Below are 22,467 nucleotides of genomic sequence, written 5' to 3'. Positions count from 1 at the left end.
ATCCATTTGCAGGTCAAAAGATGGTTGGTTGCTTGATTATTCTTTGTAACTTCCACCCAAAAATTCAAGGTTCCCTTTGTACCCTTTTTTTTTTTTTTGGTGAAGAGCCTTTTTAAGTGTTGGTTGCTACTTGCCAGTAGTCAATCATGGTGGCTCACTTTTTTTTTTTAATTTTCTCTCCTTTTGTCTATGGAGACACCAAGGATCTTGTTCTTCAAGAACCCTGTTTTTCGTCGATGTCTATAATCCATAACGCGTGATAGTCGCCGGTTCATGTTAAGCCAGGCTTGACCATTTACTTCTCATCCCCCACCCCTCCCCACTCCCATTAGTTTAGTCCCACTTGTTTTTAAAAAGGCAATTGCCCTTGGTGGGTCATCCACCATCATGAGAGGCACATCTATATACCAAGTGGCATTTTAATTGGGGTTCAATTTTGTAGCTTGGTAGGTTTCAATCCAAACTCCAACCATGTAGTGATATGTTTGTATGACAATAATAACCTAAGTTTCATTTCAGTAAGCACCAAAATGGGATATTTCAGTACTTCAGTGGTTTCAATGAAATGTTTAAAAAAAAAAAAAAAATTTGTTCATAGATATGATGTTTGATTTATTTCTCTTCTCCAGCCGATATGCTGCAGTACCACCCACACATCGGGGTAGAGAGATCTCAGTTTCGGATCAACATCTGCAGCAAAACCACCAATCCACCACCCACCATTAATTGTGTAGAGGACTAGAAATTTTAAACAGGCTCAAAATCAAGCCTACCAAAGTACCAATGCCTGATCTCAGTTTGATGTGACTACAGGATTACGAGCAATAACTTGATGTGGTGTGTGGAACCCATGTTGAAGATGAGCTTCATGTCAACCTCTTACTGGAGATGATTTCCATCTGCATCACATACATTCGGAACATAACTGTAGATAACCACAACCCTTATCATAAAAAAAGGTTGAAATCATACCTATCCAACTGCATGCCTCAGCATTTATACCAAGCTTGCCGCAATGCTCAAAACATTACTGTTACAATTTACAAATGACATGTATGTTGGAGTATTAAGATGATAGAACTCAGCATTTTTCTAGTAATCACACATACAATACAAAACCGCACACATCAGTGACAGACCCCATTTCTGCAAGTTTAGGGATAGACAATAGAACTACTGATTTGCAGATGGATTTGTCAACAATTCAAGAGACTTTCGGAGAAACTCCACTGCAACTGGCACATCATCAAATGCCAAAGCCCCCACGGCAAACCTTGCAGCCTTGTGTGCCTCAGCAACCTTCTCAGGTGGAGGCTGGTAGTTGCTGTCGTAATGGAAAGTCTGGGCAGTTGGGGCAGGTTCTGCATGTTTGCTCTCATTCCCGCTACTAGGAGTGTACTGAGCTGCCGATTGGTAGCCTGAAACTGGTGGAACTGCCTGATGAGAGTAGGAAGTATCAGAACCTTGGTGGTAAGAGGGATAGTGTGATGGAGCACTTGGAAGGCTGCTTTCAGTGAAACTAGGATAAGACTGGAAATTGGGATCACTTGGAAGGCTGCTCTCAGTGAAACTAGGATAAGACTGGAAATTGGGATACGAGTAGGGCTGAGAGGATGTTTCATGTGAGTAAGGCTGAGAGGATGTTTCATGCGAATAGGGGTGAGAAGATGTTTCATGCGAGTAGGGCTGAGAGGATGTTTCATGTGAAGGATAATTGCTTGGCAATGATTGTTGAGATTCATGTGGGTAGGGTTGATGGTATGCCTGAGTGTAAGCAGAACTTTCTTGTCTGCTAAGGGGGGGTGGATGGAAATCGTTGTAAGGGTAATCAGCATTTGGGTATGAAGGAGGTGATGTCACAATGTTTGTAGAAGTTGGGTGCTTGACATTATCATGGAACTGAGGTGAAGCATCAGCTCCTGGTCCTGGTTGGTTTATTGAATTGGTTTCACTTGGTCCAAGATCCTGCATAGGAAGAATACTTGAAAATTAGAAAATGTTTCCAGTGTCTGCACATAATGACCATTAGGTTAAGAAGCAGCTTTCCAAAGACAAAGATTAAAGAGTGACTTCTAAGATATGCTACTAATTCCAATCACGAGAACTTCCAACAAGGAGCAAATATCAAGTTATCTGGGATCATTCACATTCTCCAAGTGCAGTGGCATGCATACACTATTGCATGATGCCTAATGTCTAACCCAAAATGAGGTACCAGCTAAATCACTTGAGTTTAAAGATTCACACCTGCATGCTGCACTAAACATGCCTGACATTACCAGACTCATCCCGGTATTGGCTGAGAAAATCCTAGCTTTCAAACCGAGATTTCAGTAATTTGTCCAGATTTATTCCTTACAAGACTAAAAGATCAAGGGTTTATCACATCCTCCCTCTCAAAACACCGAAATGCCACAAGTAGACACCCCTTAGAATTCAATACTGAACCAAAATATTAAAAATCTACCAGAGGGCTAATTTGTTCAGCAAGTCATTGTGAAAATAAAAGTTGACATTATACAAGCTGAAAATCTTCAATAAGTTTACAATGACCTTCGTGTACCCAGATTCCAGAATTCTATTCCAAATGGCATTTTTCTACTTCTGGTTCCAAGTTCCAAGTTCCAAGTTCCATGCTCCCAAATTATCATCCTTTTCTTTTTCTTTTCAAAAAGTACAAAATTATGATATCCAACATTCAAGTGAACATGTAAGTTCAGATTTGCAGAATAAGAGCATGAAAGCAAAATTTCAAATATGAGGGGGTATTACTTGTGGAAAACCAGAGGCTTCCATAAAACTAGAAGGTAATATAAAGATCGTAAGATATCTATAAGCACTGACACCACAAAAATAGAAATTCTCTAGTTTTCTTCAATGTTAAATTTTTCGAGGAAGAAGCAAACAAAGTGTTAATTAAGAACCTAACCATCTAAATCCCCCCCCCCCTTTTTTCCATCTTGGGAACTGTCTGATGTGCCTTTAGCCTTTTTCTACTTAAAAGAAAAGGAGAAAAAAGTGGGGTGGGGGTGGGGGGTTGGGGGGGGGAACATTTATCTTAAATAACAATGATAATCAGCATTGGGAAAACTAAACTGCGACCTCTACTCTTCCACCACCTACTTCTTTCCCAATTAGTTTTAAACAAGATTTCACACTTATAACTAGCCCCATGTTATCTTAGCTAGCTACACTTCTTTTCACTAGTAAAATCTTTCTTGAGTCTTGACTCATTAATATACATACATACATACAAATATATAATTGTATATATATATATATATATATATGACTGAATTGAGATAAATCTGCTGTTAAGTTTAGAAGCTTACATATGCAGCGGTAGGTGTACTTGATGGGATTGATAGATCTTTATCATCACCAGGTGGTCCTGGTTCAGGCTTCCGTCCTTCTTTCAAAGCTCTCCTTATGTCTGCTGCTTTCCAGGCAGCATACTTCTGTTTCTGTTCAATCTGTCAAGAATACAACACAGGTCTAATGTGAAAAAATACAACTCAGTGAGTTAACTCAACCAAGCCTTATCCCAACTACATAGGGTCGGCTACACAATAAAGTCAACTTGGTATGATTCTTCAAATTATATAGAGGAATAACAGGAAAAGTAAAATCTTTACAATCACACCATCATCCTATCTAAGTAATAAAAGCTAGGAAAAGAAAACATATAACATGGAAATAATAACATTATTTTCAGCTCACATCAGGCTGGATTTCACCAAACTGGTTAAGAATCTCAAAGAAGATGCTTGCGGCATAGAAAGTTTTTGCAGTACTCCTGTAACAAGGCAACATATATAATTAAAAAACCAACAACAATACACTGGTAATAAAGGAAGAATATAAGGTTTTAGTCTTTCAAAAGGCTTAATGATCACATAACAGACATACTGAAGGGCATGATCAACCATACAAGTTTTTTTATTCCCACTTATAATATGTGCCATAACAAAAATTAGATGAATCAGATGATAGACATCCATTCTCTGTACTTCTTATTTATCATTAGCAATTGTCTTTCAACCTAAGCTGGGTTAAAGCTTTGAGAGGTAACTAGATTTACCAAAATGCAGTATATAATATACACAATGTAGGAATCTGGAACTCAGGAGGCAACAAAAGAGATTCAATACTAACTCATATAATAAAAAAACGTATGGGAGATAAAAAAAAAAAGAGGCATTGTAGGACTTCTCACCACATGTAGCTGATTTTCCAATTATGGAATATCCCCAGAACAGCTTTCTTTTTCGAAACAACATAATGGGCTACATAAAGAATGGGAAGAATCAGCTAGTTTTAAGCAGGTCTGATTGGATAAGATTTAGGCTAAAACAATCTGAGATCCATCAAATCTAAAGATATCAGATCTTTGGACTGATATTAGTCACAGATTACACTCAATTCCCTAGGCCTTATTCCCACTATTTGGGGTCAGAAATGCAAATCCAATTTTTTCCATTCAACTCTATTTAAGACAATAGCTAAACTGACACACAACTGCCTTCGGACTCACCTTCATCAACTTGGATCTAGATCACAATCCAATGCATTAACTCAAGAATGGCCATGTCATCCATATACATTAGCATGGCCATGATTGACAGAATGTATACAACAAATCAGATAGTGATGTTGTTAAGGGCATCAAACTGGCGAGACGCACTCCAACCAACAGGACTCAATTGTGTCACACAAGTAACAGGCCACACTGTCAGTTTATTAAGACTGCTTTAAAACCCAGTGATACCTAACTAGGTCAAAAATTCTCTGCCACCCGGACCTTATGCTATTCCAGCAGGATCAAATTCACCTCACCTCCACCCCCCACCCCCAAAAAAGAAGGAAAAGTCAATTCAAAACAAAAAGATTTCATTGACCCATTTGGCTTGGATATTGAACCGCTTAACCATGTCATATCAACCATTTGACTGATTAACTTTATAATTTACAATATTAGATTGACATGACCTATGCTGGTAAGACCATTTGTGACACTGCAGGGAAATTCGCCTTTGGGGCCACCATTAACCACATTTGGATGGAGCACAACCTCCGTAGATGGACCTCCAATTCTCGGTCTTTCGACAAGATTTTTGGAATGCCACCCACTTCGAGGTCTCCTCCAAAACTCTCCCTCATCTCACCCCTCCCCATTGCTAGCTCCCCTAGAAACAATCTTATTGTCTCCTCTTGGGGCCTTTACCCCACAATTTTGATTCCTCCCTCCCCTGGCCCTTTGGGATGTAGCATCATTTGATGGTTTTTTTACTTTATTTTCTTCTCCCTTCGGGCTGTATATCCCCCCCCCCTTTTTCTTCTTCCTGTGAGTAATGAATTTCTTATTCACTTACCAAAAAAAAAAAAAAAAAAAACTCTATAATTTATGTGAGCATACAAAAGAAAAATATGATGTCATGAAGTCATTCAAAACAAAAAGATTTTATTGACCCATTTGTCTTGGACAAGGTTCTAAAACTTGGGAACGGTCGTGGAATCAGTCAAGGCCGATACCATTCCAATACCAATCCGGATCAGCCTGGATCGGACAGATATACCCCTGTTTTTAAAAAAAATAAGTAGTTTTTATACAATTTTACCCTTGGACCATACTTGTGGATTCGGATAGGTCAAGGCCGATACTGACTGATCCGATCCGAGTTTTAGAACCATGGTCATGAGATAAACAGTCAACTTCTTAGATCTGGGACTCAGTCCTATCTTAAGGTCGATGAACAAGCTGGGTTTTAAAACACTTATAAGAAGGAAACATTAAATAAATTTGTCATATTAAGACAAATGATATTTTCATACAGGTCAGCTCGTCCAGCTCGGTCTTGCTTATCTGCCTTTGCAAAAACATTCGATGCAAATCCCTCTACATACAAATTGTCTTCGGGGCCCAACTGCAATGACTTCTTATCCTGTGAGAAGAACCAATACAGGAGGATATTTTTTTTCAGTAAATAAGATACTGAATTTGAACAGATAAGGAAATATCTAAAGATCAGAGATAATATGGGACAATAAATTAGGGAATATGAATCTAATATTAAAAAAAAAAAAAAAAAAAAAAAGAGAGAGAGAGAGAAAGAAAAAAAAAAAAAAAAAAAGTATGAGAAGGAAAAAAAGCAGAAGGCCTGAGAATTTTCAGAAAAGAAAAAGTAAGAAAGATTCCTGGTATTAAGGCCTCACATAGTTTAATCAGCAAAACTAAATTTCCAATCATGAAAATCATAAAAAAGTTAAAGTAGTAAGTGCAGACTTGTCTGAAATACCACATAAAATAGTTAGAAATTTCTGGTACTTTAACACCAAATAGGTTTAGACAATCAACCTGATGCGATTCAGGGTTCCAACACCCTCATTTTTTGCTCGTTTTGGGCCCACATATAAACTTAACCCAAAGTTAAAGGAGTAGTGGCAATCTCATAAATTTGGAGAACAGTTTAGGACCGTTTTGGAATGCAAAGAACTTAGGACTGAATGTAAGGGAAGGGGAAGGGGAAGGGGAAGGGGAAGGGGAAGGGGAAGGGCCAATCTGGAAGTTCAAGAAAGGATGGGGATAAATAGAAACAAAGTTAAGAAAAAAGAAGGGCTTTACATAAGTCACGTAAAATCTGTCCTTTAATGGAGTTTCTAGAAGTCTGGTTGTCTCCAACCTTACAACAGAACACAACCAGCAATAAGGAACAACCTCTCTCACCAAGGACTTCACTTCATGTAATGATTTAGGATTAGAACCTCGGCTCCTGAACCTCTTGAATGGAACCGATATTAGACAAATAATCAACCTCAATAATAATAGAAAATCTCTGAAACTGACCCAGGCAGTGAATGCAGTTTTGGTATTGGCTGTGGTGCAGTATCTCACAGCAGCGAAAAATATTGGGGATAAGCACCTAAGGCTTGGGTTGCTCTAAGATGGTGATCAATGCCCAAAACCCCAGGGCCATCCAAATAGGGATGATGGTTCAGCAAGGCTTTCTTCTGAACTTTGTACTAATGCCCAACAGAGATGAACCAAAAATATATGCAATAAAAGTTAACAATGAAAGCTAAGAAGTACCGGAAGGAGAAATAGGAATAGAAAAAAAAGAAGCAAAGAAGAAGAAAATAAAGGAACAGGGGTACAGAAGAATCACAACTGAAAAGGAGTAGATTTTAAACTGAGAAAAAGGAGAAGAATCAGTGGCACAGCAGCAAAACACGGGAGCATAACATCTCAAAACGTCATTCAAAAACTCTAATTCGATGGACTATACATGTATTTTAAGAAACTGAATGAGTAACAACTCCCAACTCAACCCAAAAGTGTTAACGGAAAAAAAAAAAATAACAATAAAAATAATTAACAAGTGACAAAAATGACCCCAAACAAGTACAACTTCCTATAAACCCCTATTGAAGTCAGTAACTGCATCATAACCACAAGTGTAATTGAAATAAGAAGATACACACATGGAGTTCATTAGAAACTGCAGTCCGCTTATAAACATAGATTAGAGTCCATTCCACCAATTTCAGTCAAGGCAGCATACATTTGCCCCTTCCAGACCCTGCAGTAGCAGGAGCCTTGTGCACTGGGATGCTCTTTAGTGCATTCTAAACACTGCACCCTCCGAAATGTGAAAACAAGCTAAAACTACCATAAACATAGGCATAAAGGTTGAAATCAAATGCATATCCTCCATTTCCAAATAAGGAAGATTGACAGACCATGCATCCGATCCTTGGTATTCAAATCCCTACCCCATTACTTCCCTTCCAACTGCCTATTAAGCCGATGATTCAACCCCTTGCCTCTTCCCGCTCATCCACACTCGAACCCTCCCTACCTCTCTTACTGGACATAATTGAGGCTCGATTAGATGCCAGAAAACCGAGGGACCAAAATAGGTTTTCGGTAGCCAAGTAATCCAATGCAGAGGCAGCAATCCCAGCAATAGGAAAACTGGGCCTCTCCGTTCCATTCCTACCACAATATAAAAATATAGTTCATCAAAGATACCCACCTCCATTTATGCCATAGCCACCATAAACCTAAAAGAACAACCAAAAGAAGATGGGGTGGAAGAAGCAGACTTACAAAAGGAAATAAAAGATCTACTGTAAAAACCTTGTTGGGTTCGCTATGGGCCCACCCAAATACCAAATAGCCAATAGTAGGAAGATAATGGCAAAACCATAAATATATCAAAGGTAGCAAAGGGGCTGGTGGCAGAATTGTAACTAAAGTACGAGAGGGGTACTTGGTATGTGAAAGAAGAGGAGACAAAAAGGGATTACTATTTATTAAGTAGGGACAAACATGGAAGGGTTCATAAAATATGGCCAAAAGAGAATAAAAGGAAATGGAAAAGGAATAAAGATGGGGTCATTTAATACCCCATCACCACTTCATCTTCTATCTCATGATATTCAAATAAGACAAACAGAACCTGCCTCGAATCGACTTAGACAACTCTCACAAATGGACCTAAGTTTGACCTGGGATTTCAAGTGTAGATCCACAACCACGAACCCCTTGAATATGATCAATTCCATGACCCAATGTCAAGGAATAGTTTTTTATTTCTGCAACTTGGTCAGGCAGAAGAACTCAGATCTGAATCTGGCTGCAGGTTTATCACTCACTGGTTAGAAGAAACTGGGGGATGGGAACCTATGTTTTAGATCGCCCTAGGGAGATGATATAACCCTCAAATTTTCAGACCCAGCTGACAGAAACCCAATGAGTTCAATCCCAAATTTCATGACTGCCAGTATCGTTGAACAGAACAGGGGAAGAAAGTAAATAAAAAAAGAAAGAAGAAGAACCACGGAGAAGAAGGTATCACAGGAAAAGGGGAGAGAAGAGGGGGAGTTCACCACATAGGCCTCAAACAGACAACTCAATTCATTCTTTTCAAATCTGTCCAATGCTTTGTTTACAAGCATATAAATAATAATAAAAGAAAAAAAAAGGCTCCAATAAGGAAACAACTATACAAAGTTTCCTAACCAAAAACAACTTAAAACTTGTAAAAACTCTTCCTACGTATCCAACTTTCTAAAATAAACAGAATAGAATAAAAGATATTATCCTACTAAATAAATTAAATTCCTAATTTCCTACTAAACCACAAAACCCAATTAGACCCGGTTCTCAATTGGAGTTCTCAAACAGGCTCAGCCTGGTCCAAAGAACTGCTCTTGCATCAGTCACGACTCACACATAAAAAATTTGATGGCCTCCACTTCATTACAAAGATTGACTCCCAAGGTTGATTAAAAAGCACATCTAAGGCATGGACTACAATCGCAAACTTTGTCTGCTTTGGATGTCAACTACTAGTATAGGTCTCTTCTATGTCCTTTCGATCTTTTCTTTTTGCAATCCATCTAAATAAAATATAATTAACTTGTTTCTGGAATTTTATGCTCAGTGCAAAAACGTATACCTATTGTTTTTGTGTTATCGGCTGAAACTTTTTGAGTCACAAAGTGAGCCCACCTGCCTCAGGCATCTTCTTCTCTTTACAACAGCATGAAACCTATTTGCTTCATGGAAATACATTAAAATTGGAGTTCCTTTGGCAAGACTAATCTCCCCAAGGTCTTACCTTGGATGCTTCAATTCTTTCCTCAAATAGGAAATATGCATTTCGAAATTGAGACACTGCATGAATATAGTTAAAAACAACTCTAAGATAGACCACAAAAAGAATGTTCCCCGCTATGTGGAAAGAGTAATTCCAATGGAACCACAGGGTAGTCTCAGATCTGCTTCCCAATTTCATAAACTTTGTACTTCTTAGCCTTTGGTTTTCTTCTGAAATTCAATCATAACATGATGAAAAATACTCCCCGTCCCAAAAATATTGTCTTGTTTGAGGTAGGGAAAACATATTTAAGGAAGCTGTTGCTTAATGCATAATCACCCATTAATTCAAACCCTGTTTTTAACATTCCCCTTATTAGTTTGGCTTATGTATTCAATAAAACGTACGCATGATTAAATAGGGGCACTATGAGGAATTCAGCAAAACCTCATAACTTGGTTTTTAAAATAGACATACATTTTGGGACAGTGAAAAAATTCAAAACAAATATCTTTGTGGGACGGAGGGAGTATCAATTCTTAATCACTATCTTAGAGACCGAGTCCCCCAATGAGAAAATTCAAAAAGTGAACAGCTCACCCTGACCATAGAGTGAAATCAACCAAACAGAAGTAAGGCATTATAGTATAAATTATAGCCGGAAAATTTGCAGTGGGAGACAACATTAGTGTGATAACGTTCAAAGTCTACCCTAAAAAATACATCCTAACATTGATCAATCTCCAGGGAAAACTGGAAAAGCCATACCTTTTCCAGCTGATTCATTAGCGAAACAAGAAGAGCATTAGTAGTTTTAGTGCGCTCCTTCTGAGGGATCTTCAATCCTCGTTCCATCGCGTACAATCGACCTAAGATAAAGAAAATTAGGACAGACGTTACGAAGATGAATAAAAGGGAAGGCATAAAAATCAAACAAAACATAAGGAAAGCAGGATGAAGAAGTCTAGGGTATATCGAAAAGGAAAAGAGGGAATATTTACAGTAATAAGCAACGAGGGGCTCATGTTTCTGCAACTCGTCCGCCCTCTGAAGGTATGGAAGGAGGAGCTTCGCGGGCTCGTTTTCGCTCCCCATCGATCTCTTGTTCTTCTGCTCTCACTCACACACAAGTACAGAGACGGACAAAGACAGACAGACGCACGAACTCGAAAACGTGCTATTCTGCTATATGCTTGTACCTGGTGGAGCGAAGCATACGGCTCCAGTCGAAAAAGAACTCCAATCCAAGATTGCGAGTCGCGACTTTACGAGATTTACGCAATTTACAAAACTACTGAAGCGCCACGCAGTCACTGAGCCCTGAGGTGGCCACACAAGACTATAAACCCTTGCCAAGTGGCTTACAACGAAAATCCACATTGGCCATACAAGTGGATTTTCTAGGGAAAATGTTTTGTGAGAGAGTGAGATGCATGAGGAGCAAAATGATAAATCCACTCCTTAAAAGGGAAAACGAGTATTCTATAGATGCTTCTTTGTACGCTTCCACTGACCCTTGCATATCCAACACAAAACACTTCCCCTTCCTATTATTATGTGATTTGTGGATCAGCCCTCGAATCAAAAAAATCAATCTCATCACTCGTAGTTATGTTTAACATGGAGAATGTCAATGACTCATCAAATGACCAGGATCCTCGGTTGCATGACACAAAGTGTAGCACAGCGTCTGAGGGCTCTCAGCCCTTGGATCTGCACTCCTCTGTAGCGGGCTCTACATACAAGCCCGATCCATGAACAACTCTCTGATTTGTGGGTCTCACAATCACTGGAGAGTAGGGGCATTTCTGTTCTTTTCTGGCAGCATCTTGCATGTGCATTACAGTATTAATCAATGGTTCTCTCTACGACTCTACCTATTTGCGTCCATGTTCAGGTCCTTCCAACCGCTGGTTACCATAGCTAGCAATTAATATCATATCTCTCTCTCTCTCTCTCTCAAGGGGTCAATTTAGTCAGATGACGGTGACACAACCATCCAATCCGTGCCAAATCCTGGCCGGCTCTGACCTCATAACCGATTGAGAAATACTGAACTCTACAGCTTTGAATCATCCTCGACTAATTAATGGCCAACCCCCTAATATAAAAAGGAGACCCAAAAGGCCGCATCAGCCAACCTAAAGACAATTCCAAACATATTCAGGATTTCTGTATCGGGCGTGACCGAAGATTACATTATAGACAGGGACGAGGAAGAACTAGGGCTCATGAAAGAACAAGGAAAAACGCATATCTAGTGCCTGCCATTATCACATCATACAGCTTGACCAGTCTGATGATCACGATTTAAGGACACATCCCCTAAGTGGACAACTAAAAAACAAGAAAAAACTACACTCAGTACTATCACACAGATAATTGACCTACAAAAGCCTCATCTAAGCTTAACTCTATCATGGTGAAGCCGGAATAGTGTCTGTGCCCGACACATGTGAGGCCGCATCCTCCTTTGATATCGCAACATAGTTTAAAGGAGCCACAGGCCGGTGAGTATCTCTCTTCCCATCTTTGGTTGTGGACTTGACTCCGTTTTGATGCGCACTCATTGATAATCGTCGGCTAGGAGTACCATTTGCACCTCCATTGGTGCGTGGACCGACCACCTTCTTTGAACCAAGTGATGGTCTACCAGGGCTGGGGCTCGGCCTTGAACCAAACATGGCTTCCTGTTCTGTGTTCAGTTGCTCATGGAACTTTTTCTGGCCCTGTACATAAGGTCCACCATAACTGACCATATTAACCATCAGCTGAATGCTTGCCATATGGCCTTACAAATAAACAGGCCTACTCAGCCACCCTACACAGGGATCCACTGTGGGACACAACCCACTGCTCATTGAGCAGCTAAGGCCTGTCCATTCATGTTCAAGGACCATGAACAACAGCTGAGATATATCCCTAATTATCAAATTCATAACACTAATAGCAAAAGAAAGATCACAGAGAATTCAAGCCAACTTACCCTCATTCTACGCTTCTCTTCTTCCCTGTCTTGCCTAAGCATGGCATATTCATCCAGCATGGCAAGGAGAGGTACACCGTCATAAGTAAATGACATACCACGATCCTCCTCCCATGCCCGAGTCTTGGCCACCAAGGATTCAACCAGACCTGAAAGGACAAGAAGGAAAGCTTAATAAAAATATGATGAGTACAGTCAAAAACTTAATGATGTCCGTTCACCCTTCAAACCCATCTCGAACCGATTGCCAAACCCTTAAAAGACTTGAGACACGATGCATTAATGAAAAGACAAATGTGATTTTTGGGTTGGTCACCATGGGGCTACGGGTCTAAACTCTGAAGATACCTGGAATTTTATTGACCAGAATGCGAGCTTTTTCGGCACGTTTGAGATTTAAGTGTGCCCCTCTGCTTGAGTTATACCTGTTCTCATCCTGTTACAGCAGGCCCACATTAGGGAATTAAAAGTTCAATACAAATGAAAAAAGTACACATTTCAAAAACTTTATTTTTGTTGAAGCACACACTGAAGTTTGGGAAAGAGTGGGAACTTGGTTTGCTTTATACATTACATCCACTTCTCCATTACAGACCAACTCAATTTTTTTTTTTTATAGCTTAATTAGCACGACTGACTGCGCATAAAAATCTGGGCATGGTAACCCACGAATGGATTGTATCAAAGTTGTATGGATAGATCCGACCCATCAAAGCTATATTACAGGTCTAGACACCAGATAGCCATGTTAGATAGGACTTCTCATCAGATTAGTCCAAAACCGTTGGCAGGCCCACATGAACGAATGCCAAGATTCAGAGGAACTATTACAGGCCAGACGTTGATCTCATCAGATAATTCCGTCGTGCCGAGGCCCACCCTCTTCATCAGATAATTCCACCATCCAATATCTTTGTATCACTCAAAACTATCAAAAGTTAATTCACGCATGGTCAAGAGTGAATGTTAATCTTTTGGATATTAACAAAGCCCAACAAGAAAGATTTCCAGCCAAAGAGATTTCTAGGTTGATCAAAAGGCATTGCTGCCACAACCACAAACACACTTGGTGCATATTACATCATGAGTTGGTTCCAGGGTTAGGCAGCAAACAATGATTAAAATACCAAAAAGGGTTGGCCCATTTGTTCAATTCAGCTGACAGTAGAAAAATATTTGAAAAAAACTTCAACAAGTCCCACCAGAATGAAATCACTCAAGTGAGCTGGACAACCCTCGCCAAACTTTTAAACCCACAGGCCTAGAACATCTGCACCAAAATAGTGCTCCAGACATGCTATTTTGGCACAGCTCCTAGCCCCTACATGGCATATACAGAAAGCATAAGATGAATATTGGAGAAAGAAAAAAAAAGTATAATTACCCGATTATAGTCTTCAAGCCAACTCTCTTCTTCACAAGCTGACATCCATTTTTCGACTTTGTCCAATATGTCTTTTCTGCTGAGGGCCTCTTCTTTTGCTTTTACAATCTGATTATCCATGTCAGCCAATAATTCCGAGGGCTCTATATTCCCAGAATCAATCAGGAACATGATCTTTTCTCGTGCTGCCTCTGAATCTATTTCTATGTGGACTCTGGCATATATCTCTTCAAGCTCAGCTTGTTTTTTGAGAGCTATCTCCTTCATCCTACTGGCCTTTAGCTGATCAAGCCTTTCAACTTCCACTTCAGCCTTCATAGAGGAAAAGACATGAAAGAGAAAAAAGAGGTTACATTGGCTTGATCCACCCCAGGTTAGAACTCAGCAGCTATGAAAAGTAGTTGACTTTTCTAACCTGCTCAATCAGGTCAAGAGCAAGGGCCCCAGGGACAGTGACCTCATCCACCGAAGACGAGATGTTACATGTAACATGATCAAATAAACTCCGCTCATCAGCTGGAGTATCCATTAGGTTCCATAGATCAATTAGTTGTACTGCTAGCTCTTGAAGCTGAAAAGTAGTAGATATAGTTAGTACAGAAATCATTAGACGCAATCATGCAAAGAAATTCCTCTTCAGGTAACAAGGTCTGTCAAAGATCTAGGCATACATTCCTCATATGAAAGATAGAACAAGTAAAAGTAGTAGGTCTCAACAATTTCAGGGTGCAACAATAGTAAATCCACATATAAAATGCATGTAAAATAATGTTAAAGATACAGAAAGATCTGTACTTCTAAATTTTGGCCATATTATTTGCACATTACATGACCCCATATTACTCACACATCCATATGCTAAATTGTTACGTTACTACTGTATCCAAGCCTCCTGGACATGAATTATACAAACTTCAACAGTACTGAATCTCACACACACAGTGGAGATGTCAAAAAGCAGTTAAAATCCTGTATAAATGAAACAAACTCTCAATTAGATATTTTACATTTTTTTCCTTAAGGTTATGAGTACTATTTTCCTCATGGTTCCACTTTCTTCGACGTAAAATGACCTGTGAAGTAAAAGAAAGGAAATATTTATTTTACCAATTATTGGGCCAAAATAGTGGGCTCCAAAATAAAAATTATGTATCTTTATTCTACTTCCTGTGAAACAAAACTCTCAATTAGATATTTTACGTTGTTTTTTTCTTCTTCTTCTTCAGCACATTTTACGTCAAAACAACTGGAGTATAACTAAAATACTTTCATCAATTTACATACGCATGTAGGTAAAACTTTATATATCATGAGTGGTGCTTTTAAGCTGCTAGTCCACAGCCTAGACATGTATGGTTTTCCACCAGCACTTACAAGAACTACTAGCTAAAGCCTTTAGCACTTAACTATTGTAGGCATGCCAGTACCCATGTCTTCAGGGATACTCAGAAGAATCCAATCTTGATTAGTAAGGTTCAGCAAGCAAAAGAAACTAGAGTTGAAATAACAAAAGAATTACCTTTTGCAGCCTCTGTTTCTTATCTTCTTTTAGGGCTAGTACAGTCTTAGCCAGCCTGGATAGAGTGTCATTACTAATGCTCTTGGATTGCACACCAACAGAGTCATTTAAGCTTGGGTGAACTTCAGTAATGGTACTAAAAAAATCCATCCCTAAGACGGCACAAAGATCATGCACAGTGCTTACAAAATCAAGAACCTTGTGTAGCCTCTCACTCTGCAAAAGAAAAAAGGCAACAGGTCATCTTTAACACCATGATTGCAAGGAAGTCAGAATAATTAAGTTCATTCCAGAAACCATGTACTAATCACTTCGAACTAATGAATCACTGGGAGGAAAAACAACTACCTTTTCTTTCTGAAGTTCTTGAAGTTGAACATGAAATTCATCTAACTTCTTCAAAGACAGGTCAGCTTCATCAACTGTAGGAGTCCCTCCCTGCTCATTAAGTTTCAAATTTCCAGCAATCTCTGCACATATCTTCTGTATCTGTGATTGTACATCAGAAAATTCCTTTATTCTCTCCTCTTTCTGCCTCCATAGTTGTTCCAATACTGGATCAATCGCAGCAAGTTGTTCCTTAATTGTTCCCATTGTCTTCTCAGGCTGTAAAATAACAATAGGCAGAGTCATCAATTAACCCAAGTTCCCAATAGACTCGGGCAATCCATTATAGTATATCTTTCAGCTTGTTCCACATCATAACTATGAGAATTGTAAAGAAAACCATTCTGCATAAACTGGCTTGTACTCACTACTCCAACAAAATTTTTCTCTCCCAAAGCTGAGAGAAGCCTTGAGAGTTCAGATTTGGCATCAGCCAAAGCATGGAGAAGATGTGCCCTTGATTTTGCAGCCTGGTCAACTTTCCTCTTGTAAACATCTAAGCATTCCTGCTCTAGCTGAAGTAGCATCTTATCACGTTCCTCGTCGCTCTCACCAACCTCATCCCATATTTGCTGCATTGCAAACCCAGTATTTATTAATCATTTCCTCTGTTTCTAAAAGCATTGAACAGCCCCAACCCACCCACCCCCCCAAAAAAAATAAAAAAATCTACATGTAAAATGAAGAGAATAACCATTTGGAAGAAAAATTGAAGGGTTCGAAGGTTTAAAATGGATTGCCTGCAACTGATGCAGCAGAGAACCACAAGTTGTTTCTCCAATAACTGGATTCTGAGCATCCGTGACTGCCATTACAAGCTTTCTAGAAATTACAACCTCACCTGCAATGGATGTAAAACTGATGAGATACTCCCAAAGAACACTCAGAATAAACAGTACAAGCAACAGCTCTGCATACTTTTATGTTTCCAGAGAAATGTCGCCCTTCAGCAGATAAATGAAGTATAAACAAACCTCATTGTCTCAAATTTGAAAATCGACATGGTTGGTCACTCAAAATGATCATGAAATCACGCAAATTGAAGTAATTATTGCCTGCCCCATTTTGAGGATCTATGTGTTTATGATTATCTTCTACTTTATCTACTCATAAAGCATTGTGAAAGAAGTCAACACTTTAAAAGGAAAGTATATAACATTACTTAGACTGGAGAGGAAGAAAATATGGAATTTCCAAAATCACTGTAGCAGATCCATCCATCAAGTGAATTCCTTGCATCATCTCAATAGAATCCAGACGTCTCAAACACTGAAGTATGAAGAAATAAAATCAAACCACTATCTCATTTCTAACACGAAAACAAAAATATCAGTTGAAGAAATCGTAAGTTATTAAAAGGTATATCATTATCTTACTTACTTTAACTATTCATAGCACACCCAGAAAAGAAAAGAAAAAAACGTGTTCTCAAATCAAGATCTAAGAACATCAGAATCGCAGAAAAAGCAAGATCACGGGCTCCGAAAGCACTCAACAAGTTCAACTCCTGACTCCTAGAACCGTTTCACCACGCAAAGTTGAAATGATATCAGTAATATTCACGCATTAAAGCATTGCATAAACCTTCACCAAACCAACCTGTCAATCCAGCCCATCAAAACCCTACTATATCCATCAAAATCAACAACACAAGAAATCGTGTAAAAATCAGATCTTTACCACTCGCGAATCAACGACATTTCATTCCCGGAGAACAATACATAGCATTCAGTACTAGTTCACGTGATAAGGAAGAGTAACAATTCCCAAAAACCACACAACAGAAGCTGAAGGATCCGACAAATGCATAAACGGAGACTTACCAAGATTGTTCTTGAAGCTTGGATTTGAGGATTCAGATTTCAGATCGAAGCGATTTCGTCCCAATGTGCGTGTGGAGACTGGAGAGACCAGAAATGGTGGTAGAGACTGGAAACGATTCAAAGGACAAACGACAGAGAAGCTCACAGAGTAAGAGAGGTACTTGAGCCTTTGGAGCAGAGGAAAGATACAGAGTTGGTGGGACCCTTAAATACCTCATCAAAATTATTTTTCTTATTCGACTGTCCTGAAAGTCTTTGATTTTTCGCGCTCCCCCACTATATTTTTCTAATTACGTGTTTACTAATTTGCCCCTGAAATAACTTTTTTATTTTTTTTCCAAAAATAAAAAAGGTTTACTTTAATTAAATCGAAATCAACTCATGACTGAGTCGTGAGTCATGATTCATTGACTCATGAGTCATGACTTGGATGTTGGATCTAGAACCGTATCGGATAGGGTATTATCGTAACAACCTCTTATCGGGCTGCTCTTGGTTTGATTTTGGTTTTTCATATATATGCATTTAAAGAAGGGATACTGAAAATGGTTTTGTTAGATTTTTAGTTTTTCCTGGTCTTGGTTGGTTTGGTTCCGTTTGATTTCATTTAATTGGTTTCATAAAACCTTCAACCAAAATCAAACTTGTAAATGTTCATTTCTATTCAATTCGAGCTGATCCAATTAGATTTGGTCGGTTCAACTAGTTTAGGCTGGAATTGACAGCTCTTTGAATTAAGTTTTCCATCATCCACAGTGAAGGGGAGAGAAGGTGGAGGGGACACCTTACTATTGCCATTGGTCCCATCAGATGATGGGGAAGGGATAGTTTTTTTTTTTTTTTTCAAGTCAAAAGAAAACGAGTCCATTAAGTAGCATCTTTTACATTACATACCATATCTAATCCTATATATGGGGATTCCCGTAGACCTTCATCCTCTACCGCGGGTGCGGCCGTGCGGCGAGGATCCATTGGTCGAGACGACATCAGCACATGCCTTGATGTCATGCCAATCATCCAATCCTCATCGCACGACCGCATCTATAGCAGAGGATTTTTTTTCGGCTTTCTGTTAGTTAGAGCTGCATAAGCTTTTTGACTCTATATAGTTCACATTGACACAAAAAGTCTAATTACAATGTTAAATCATTATTAACGATGAAATTATTCTTCCATGATTGAACGAAACTTTCGGCCATGTTACAAATAAACATAGATTTAATCTTATGCTAATTGGACTCTAGGTTTACGATTAACTCTCATCCCCCTATTTTTCATGGTTGAAACGTGAAATACCCTTGTCCAATCTAATGTGGTTAGAGTAAGTGGATTAAGAGATTCTCTTTTCACCGGGTAAAGAGACATAAGATCAAAAATATATTATATACAGAACTTTATAGAACTGAAACTTTGTGAATAAGTAGATCCAATTTATCCAAGTCGTATGTTAAATTTTGATTGAAATGGATTTTTCTTGGTAGCAAAATAAAACTATGAAAATCTAGTGAAAAATGAACTTTTTGAAAGATTGAAATTACAAGAGAAAAAGTGCAAATTCATGGGGAGCTTATATAATCAATCTTATTTGGATATTTAAAATATGGCCAATCTATATCACATGATAAATATCCGTACGATTGAAATTCCTACATCACCCTTTGACGTGGTAAAATTTGGTGTCATCCTAAAAATAACACCTCTAAACTTGCTGGCATAGAAAAACCTTTTACAATAATAGATAAATTGTATAGAGAGGGCATGATCTGGATTAATCACATATCAAATTTTAGAATCTAATTCAATCAAATGCATTTTCTTGTATTGGCATATTCCTCGTGTATGCCTTTGCATGTACACTGGTGCCCAATGCATTACTACGCACTCTCTTAGATGGTTTATATTAAAACAATAATAAAAATGGATGACTTGTATTAATCTTATGATTTTTAAAAACATCAAATCTCATTGTTACATTTATTTAATAATAATAATAATATATATCTTTCGATTTTGAAGAACATCACATTCAATTGTTACACAGATGACTTCCCTATGAAGGGATATCCATGCTCAATTACGAAAGCCCCATCAACAATTCATAAAATAGGAGCGATAGTTCAGACATTTCAAGGGGACCATTGTCTTCATTCAATGGCTTCGTGTGCTGTTGTGCACAAAACCTATTTCATAATAATAACAAGGGAGAAAGAATTCTGCTTGGTCCAACAGCTTTTACGCCTAGACACATGAGCATATGAAATTACCACTTCATCCCCCATAAAATAAAAAGTTTCATTCATATATTTGCCTCTACATGCGCTCTCATTGGCTCTTGTATTGATGCATGAGTTATAACAAAGCAACAATAATAATGAGAAAAGAACACTACCTAATCATGCGCTCATGCACCTAGATATAGAGGTGAGAAAATTACCACATTGCCCCTTGTTGGACACCTCGATTACATGCTCCCCATCAACCCATCCTTGGCTCAAGGACCATGCGATCATATAACGTTCTATCTTCATAAAGTTACAATGAGGAATTAAATCAACTTTAAAGGCTATTTATTGCTTTGCACATGGCTATGCCCATCCAACTTGCCAAATTACTTTTGTTCTCTCTTGTTAAGGCGTAACTTTGTTCTTAAGCAAAGTTTATTCATTTGCTTGGTAGCAATGCATGAAGGATGCTCTTCAAAGTTCCATCCCAAAAATAGAAAGACCAACAAATATTCCATCGTCAGGGTAAGGGACGAGCTCACATCATCTGCAGCCATTATATTGATGCAAATAAGTATCTGAGCACACATCTCAAGAAGATTCTCAATCACCAGATGCTCACTCCACTGGTTTGATGGTTGCAAAAGATGTGGAGACTGATACTGGTGCCAATACTGTGCAATTAACCCTGGTTTTACTAGATTTCCCATAAGGCCCTTATTTATCGTCCACACATTTTATTGCTTCACTTGTTATAATTGATTCTCTGTTACATGGCCAGATTAACAGGGGTAGTGTCGAAAACAATGGTATGAATTGGTAGATGATTAATGCATTAACAACAGCTTCCTTTTCGTGTTGGTTTTTCAAACAAAATCATTGTGTGACAATGACATAAAAGATGTTAAGAGACCTATAATATGAGAGTTTGTCATTTTCATTGCACCGGTGTCTCCAGTGTGTAATAAAGATCCATAAATGCAGTTATATAATTTTTTTTTATGATTTTTTTTTTTGGGTAAAGAAAGAGATTTCATTTTGGGTTTATTATAAAAGGGAATTTTTTGTTGATATCCCTTGAAGTATCTAATAATTTCTAATTTTATTTTTGGGCGAAGATGGATATGCTAGCGGGTTACATAGGAGTAAGACATGCTAGCATTTGTTGACCACTAGATTTTGTCGGTTTGATTTAACTTGGATTAATATTTAATCCTATTTACATACATTGAGAGAAAAAATCTCAATTGCGATGAGATTTTCTTGGGAAATACTTAGGTATGGCTAGGATTTTACACACTCTCTCTATCTCTAACTCTATCTCTGAAGCTCCCTCCCCCACATGGCCGGCTTAGATACTGGATTCCCCCCTCCCCCTCGCATCATTTCCTTGGTAGGGATGTAAACAGGTCATAAAGGAATCAAATTCGATCGGATGTGTTCAGATCCAGATATTTCCTGAGCGGATACGGATACCCCTAACAAATGTGGATGCTGATCGAATTCGGATTTTGAACCATCCCCTTACTCTCTGACTTGTGTAATTTGGACCTTCGTCCTTGAGTATAATTTGATCTTAATCTATCTTTCTAAGTTGTTTTAACTCTCTTTTCCTCATTCTCTGTAACATGTTTAAACTTAAAAAACTCTCAAAATCATTAAATGATTATTTTCAATAGAATTGGATAATTGAGACTTTAATCTGGATACCCTTTGACCGGATACGAATACCCCTAAACGAGTTGAATGCGAATTCGGATTTTGACCATCCATTTACATCGCTACTCCTTTGTGCACTGGCACCCTACCAGCAGCAGCCTCTTCCCTCCCCCCTGCCCAACCCCTGACCCACCAGTCTCCTGCTATTCAGCTCTCCGATTCCCTACACCCACCTCTTGTGCTCAGGCTCCGTTTTCTTCTTCCCTCCCTCTCTGGTTTTCTGATCCCTCTCTTTCACTTTAAAGTTTCTTAACTCATAAGTTGGGAGCAACGTCGGAAAACCAAGTTCAAAGAACCCAAAGTTGGGGAGATGCAGGGGCCGTGGATTCCTGTTTGTGAGAGACAAATACTCATGAGTCTTAACAAGGGTAGAGTTTAGAGAAATGAAATTGGAGTCGTAGCCCAACAAGATTTTGTTGTTGAAGGAAATATGTTAATGACTTGAGGTTGGCCGTTTAGGACATTGGTTTTCTTTTATTCCATGCACCAAGGAGAGAGAGAGAGGGAGAGGTATGTGGGTTAATCATCTTGCCACATACTGTTAAAGAAACAGAATTGAAACAAAGTCAACCCATTAGCAACGAACATGACCTTAAATAATTAAACAAAAAAAAAAAAAAGAGACCTTAAATAATTAAAAAAAAAAGACTTTACACTCTTACATATGAAGGATTTTGGATTTTAGAAAATTTTTTTTTCCTCTCATTTTCTTGATCGTAGGAGTGGGTGTGCGGTACGTGCAAAAAAATAGGAATGCAGAACATTCGGAGCTCGATGAATGTTCAAGTAAGTGATATGATTGACACGTGTTAAATATGTTAATCC

At 38.6% G+C, this 22,467-nt stretch overlaps 2 protein-coding genes across 4 annotated transcripts; both read right to left on the bottom strand.

Annotated features, from left to right (window-relative positions):
- Positions 1–969: 969 nt before the first annotated feature.
- LOC122092842 (protein HOMOLOG OF MAMMALIAN LYST-INTERACTING PROTEIN 5-like) lies at positions 970–11,015 on the bottom strand. The gene is made up of 6 exons (XM_042663138.1): positions 10,604–11,015; positions 10,371–10,471; positions 5,833–5,942; positions 3,721–3,796; positions 3,333–3,473; positions 970–1,965 (listed from the first exon to the last, which is right to left on the bottom strand). The coding sequence occupies exons 1-6, from the start codon at positions 10,695–10,697 to the stop codon at positions 1,174–1,176; spliced, it is 1,314 nt and encodes a 437-aa protein (XP_042519072.1). The 5' UTR covers positions 10,698–11,015; the 3' UTR covers positions 970–1,173.
- Positions 11,016–11,834: 819 nt separating this feature from the next.
- On the bottom strand, positions 11,835–17,880 carry LOC122092841 (65-kDa microtubule-associated protein 1-like). 3 transcript variants are annotated; one of them, XM_042663135.1, is made up of 11 exons: positions 17,702–17,880; positions 17,041–17,147; positions 16,573–16,719; positions 16,247–16,450; positions 15,840–16,097; positions 15,492–15,707; positions 14,388–14,543; positions 13,973–14,284; positions 12,937–13,024; positions 12,589–12,737; positions 11,835–12,331 (listed from the first exon to the last, which is right to left on the bottom strand). In XM_042663135.1, the coding sequence occupies exons 3-11, from the start codon at positions 16,675–16,677 to the stop codon at positions 12,020–12,022; spliced, it is 1,800 nt and encodes a 599-aa protein (XP_042519069.1). In that variant the 5' UTR covers positions 16,678–16,719; positions 17,041–17,147; positions 17,702–17,880; the 3' UTR covers positions 11,835–12,019. The 3 variants fall into 3 exon arrangements, with proteins under 3 accessions (XP_042519069.1, XP_042519068.1, XP_042519070.1); XM_042663134.1 differs by lacking the exon at positions 17,041–17,147 and having other exon boundaries at positions 17,702–17,879; XM_042663136.1 differs by lacking the exon at positions 17,041–17,147 and having other exon boundaries at positions 16,619–16,719; positions 17,702–17,879.
- Positions 17,881–22,467: the final 4,587 nt, after the last annotated feature.

Source organism: Macadamia integrifolia, chromosome 11 (assembly GCF_013358625.1).
Source record: "Macadamia integrifolia cultivar HAES 741 chromosome 11, SCU_Mint_v3, whole genome shotgun sequence".
Lineage (NCBI taxonomy): Eukaryota > Viridiplantae > Streptophyta > Magnoliopsida > Proteales > Proteaceae > Macadamia > Macadamia integrifolia.
Note: the sequence above shows the minus strand (reverse complement) of the source record. Positions and strands in the feature narration are given on the sequence as shown.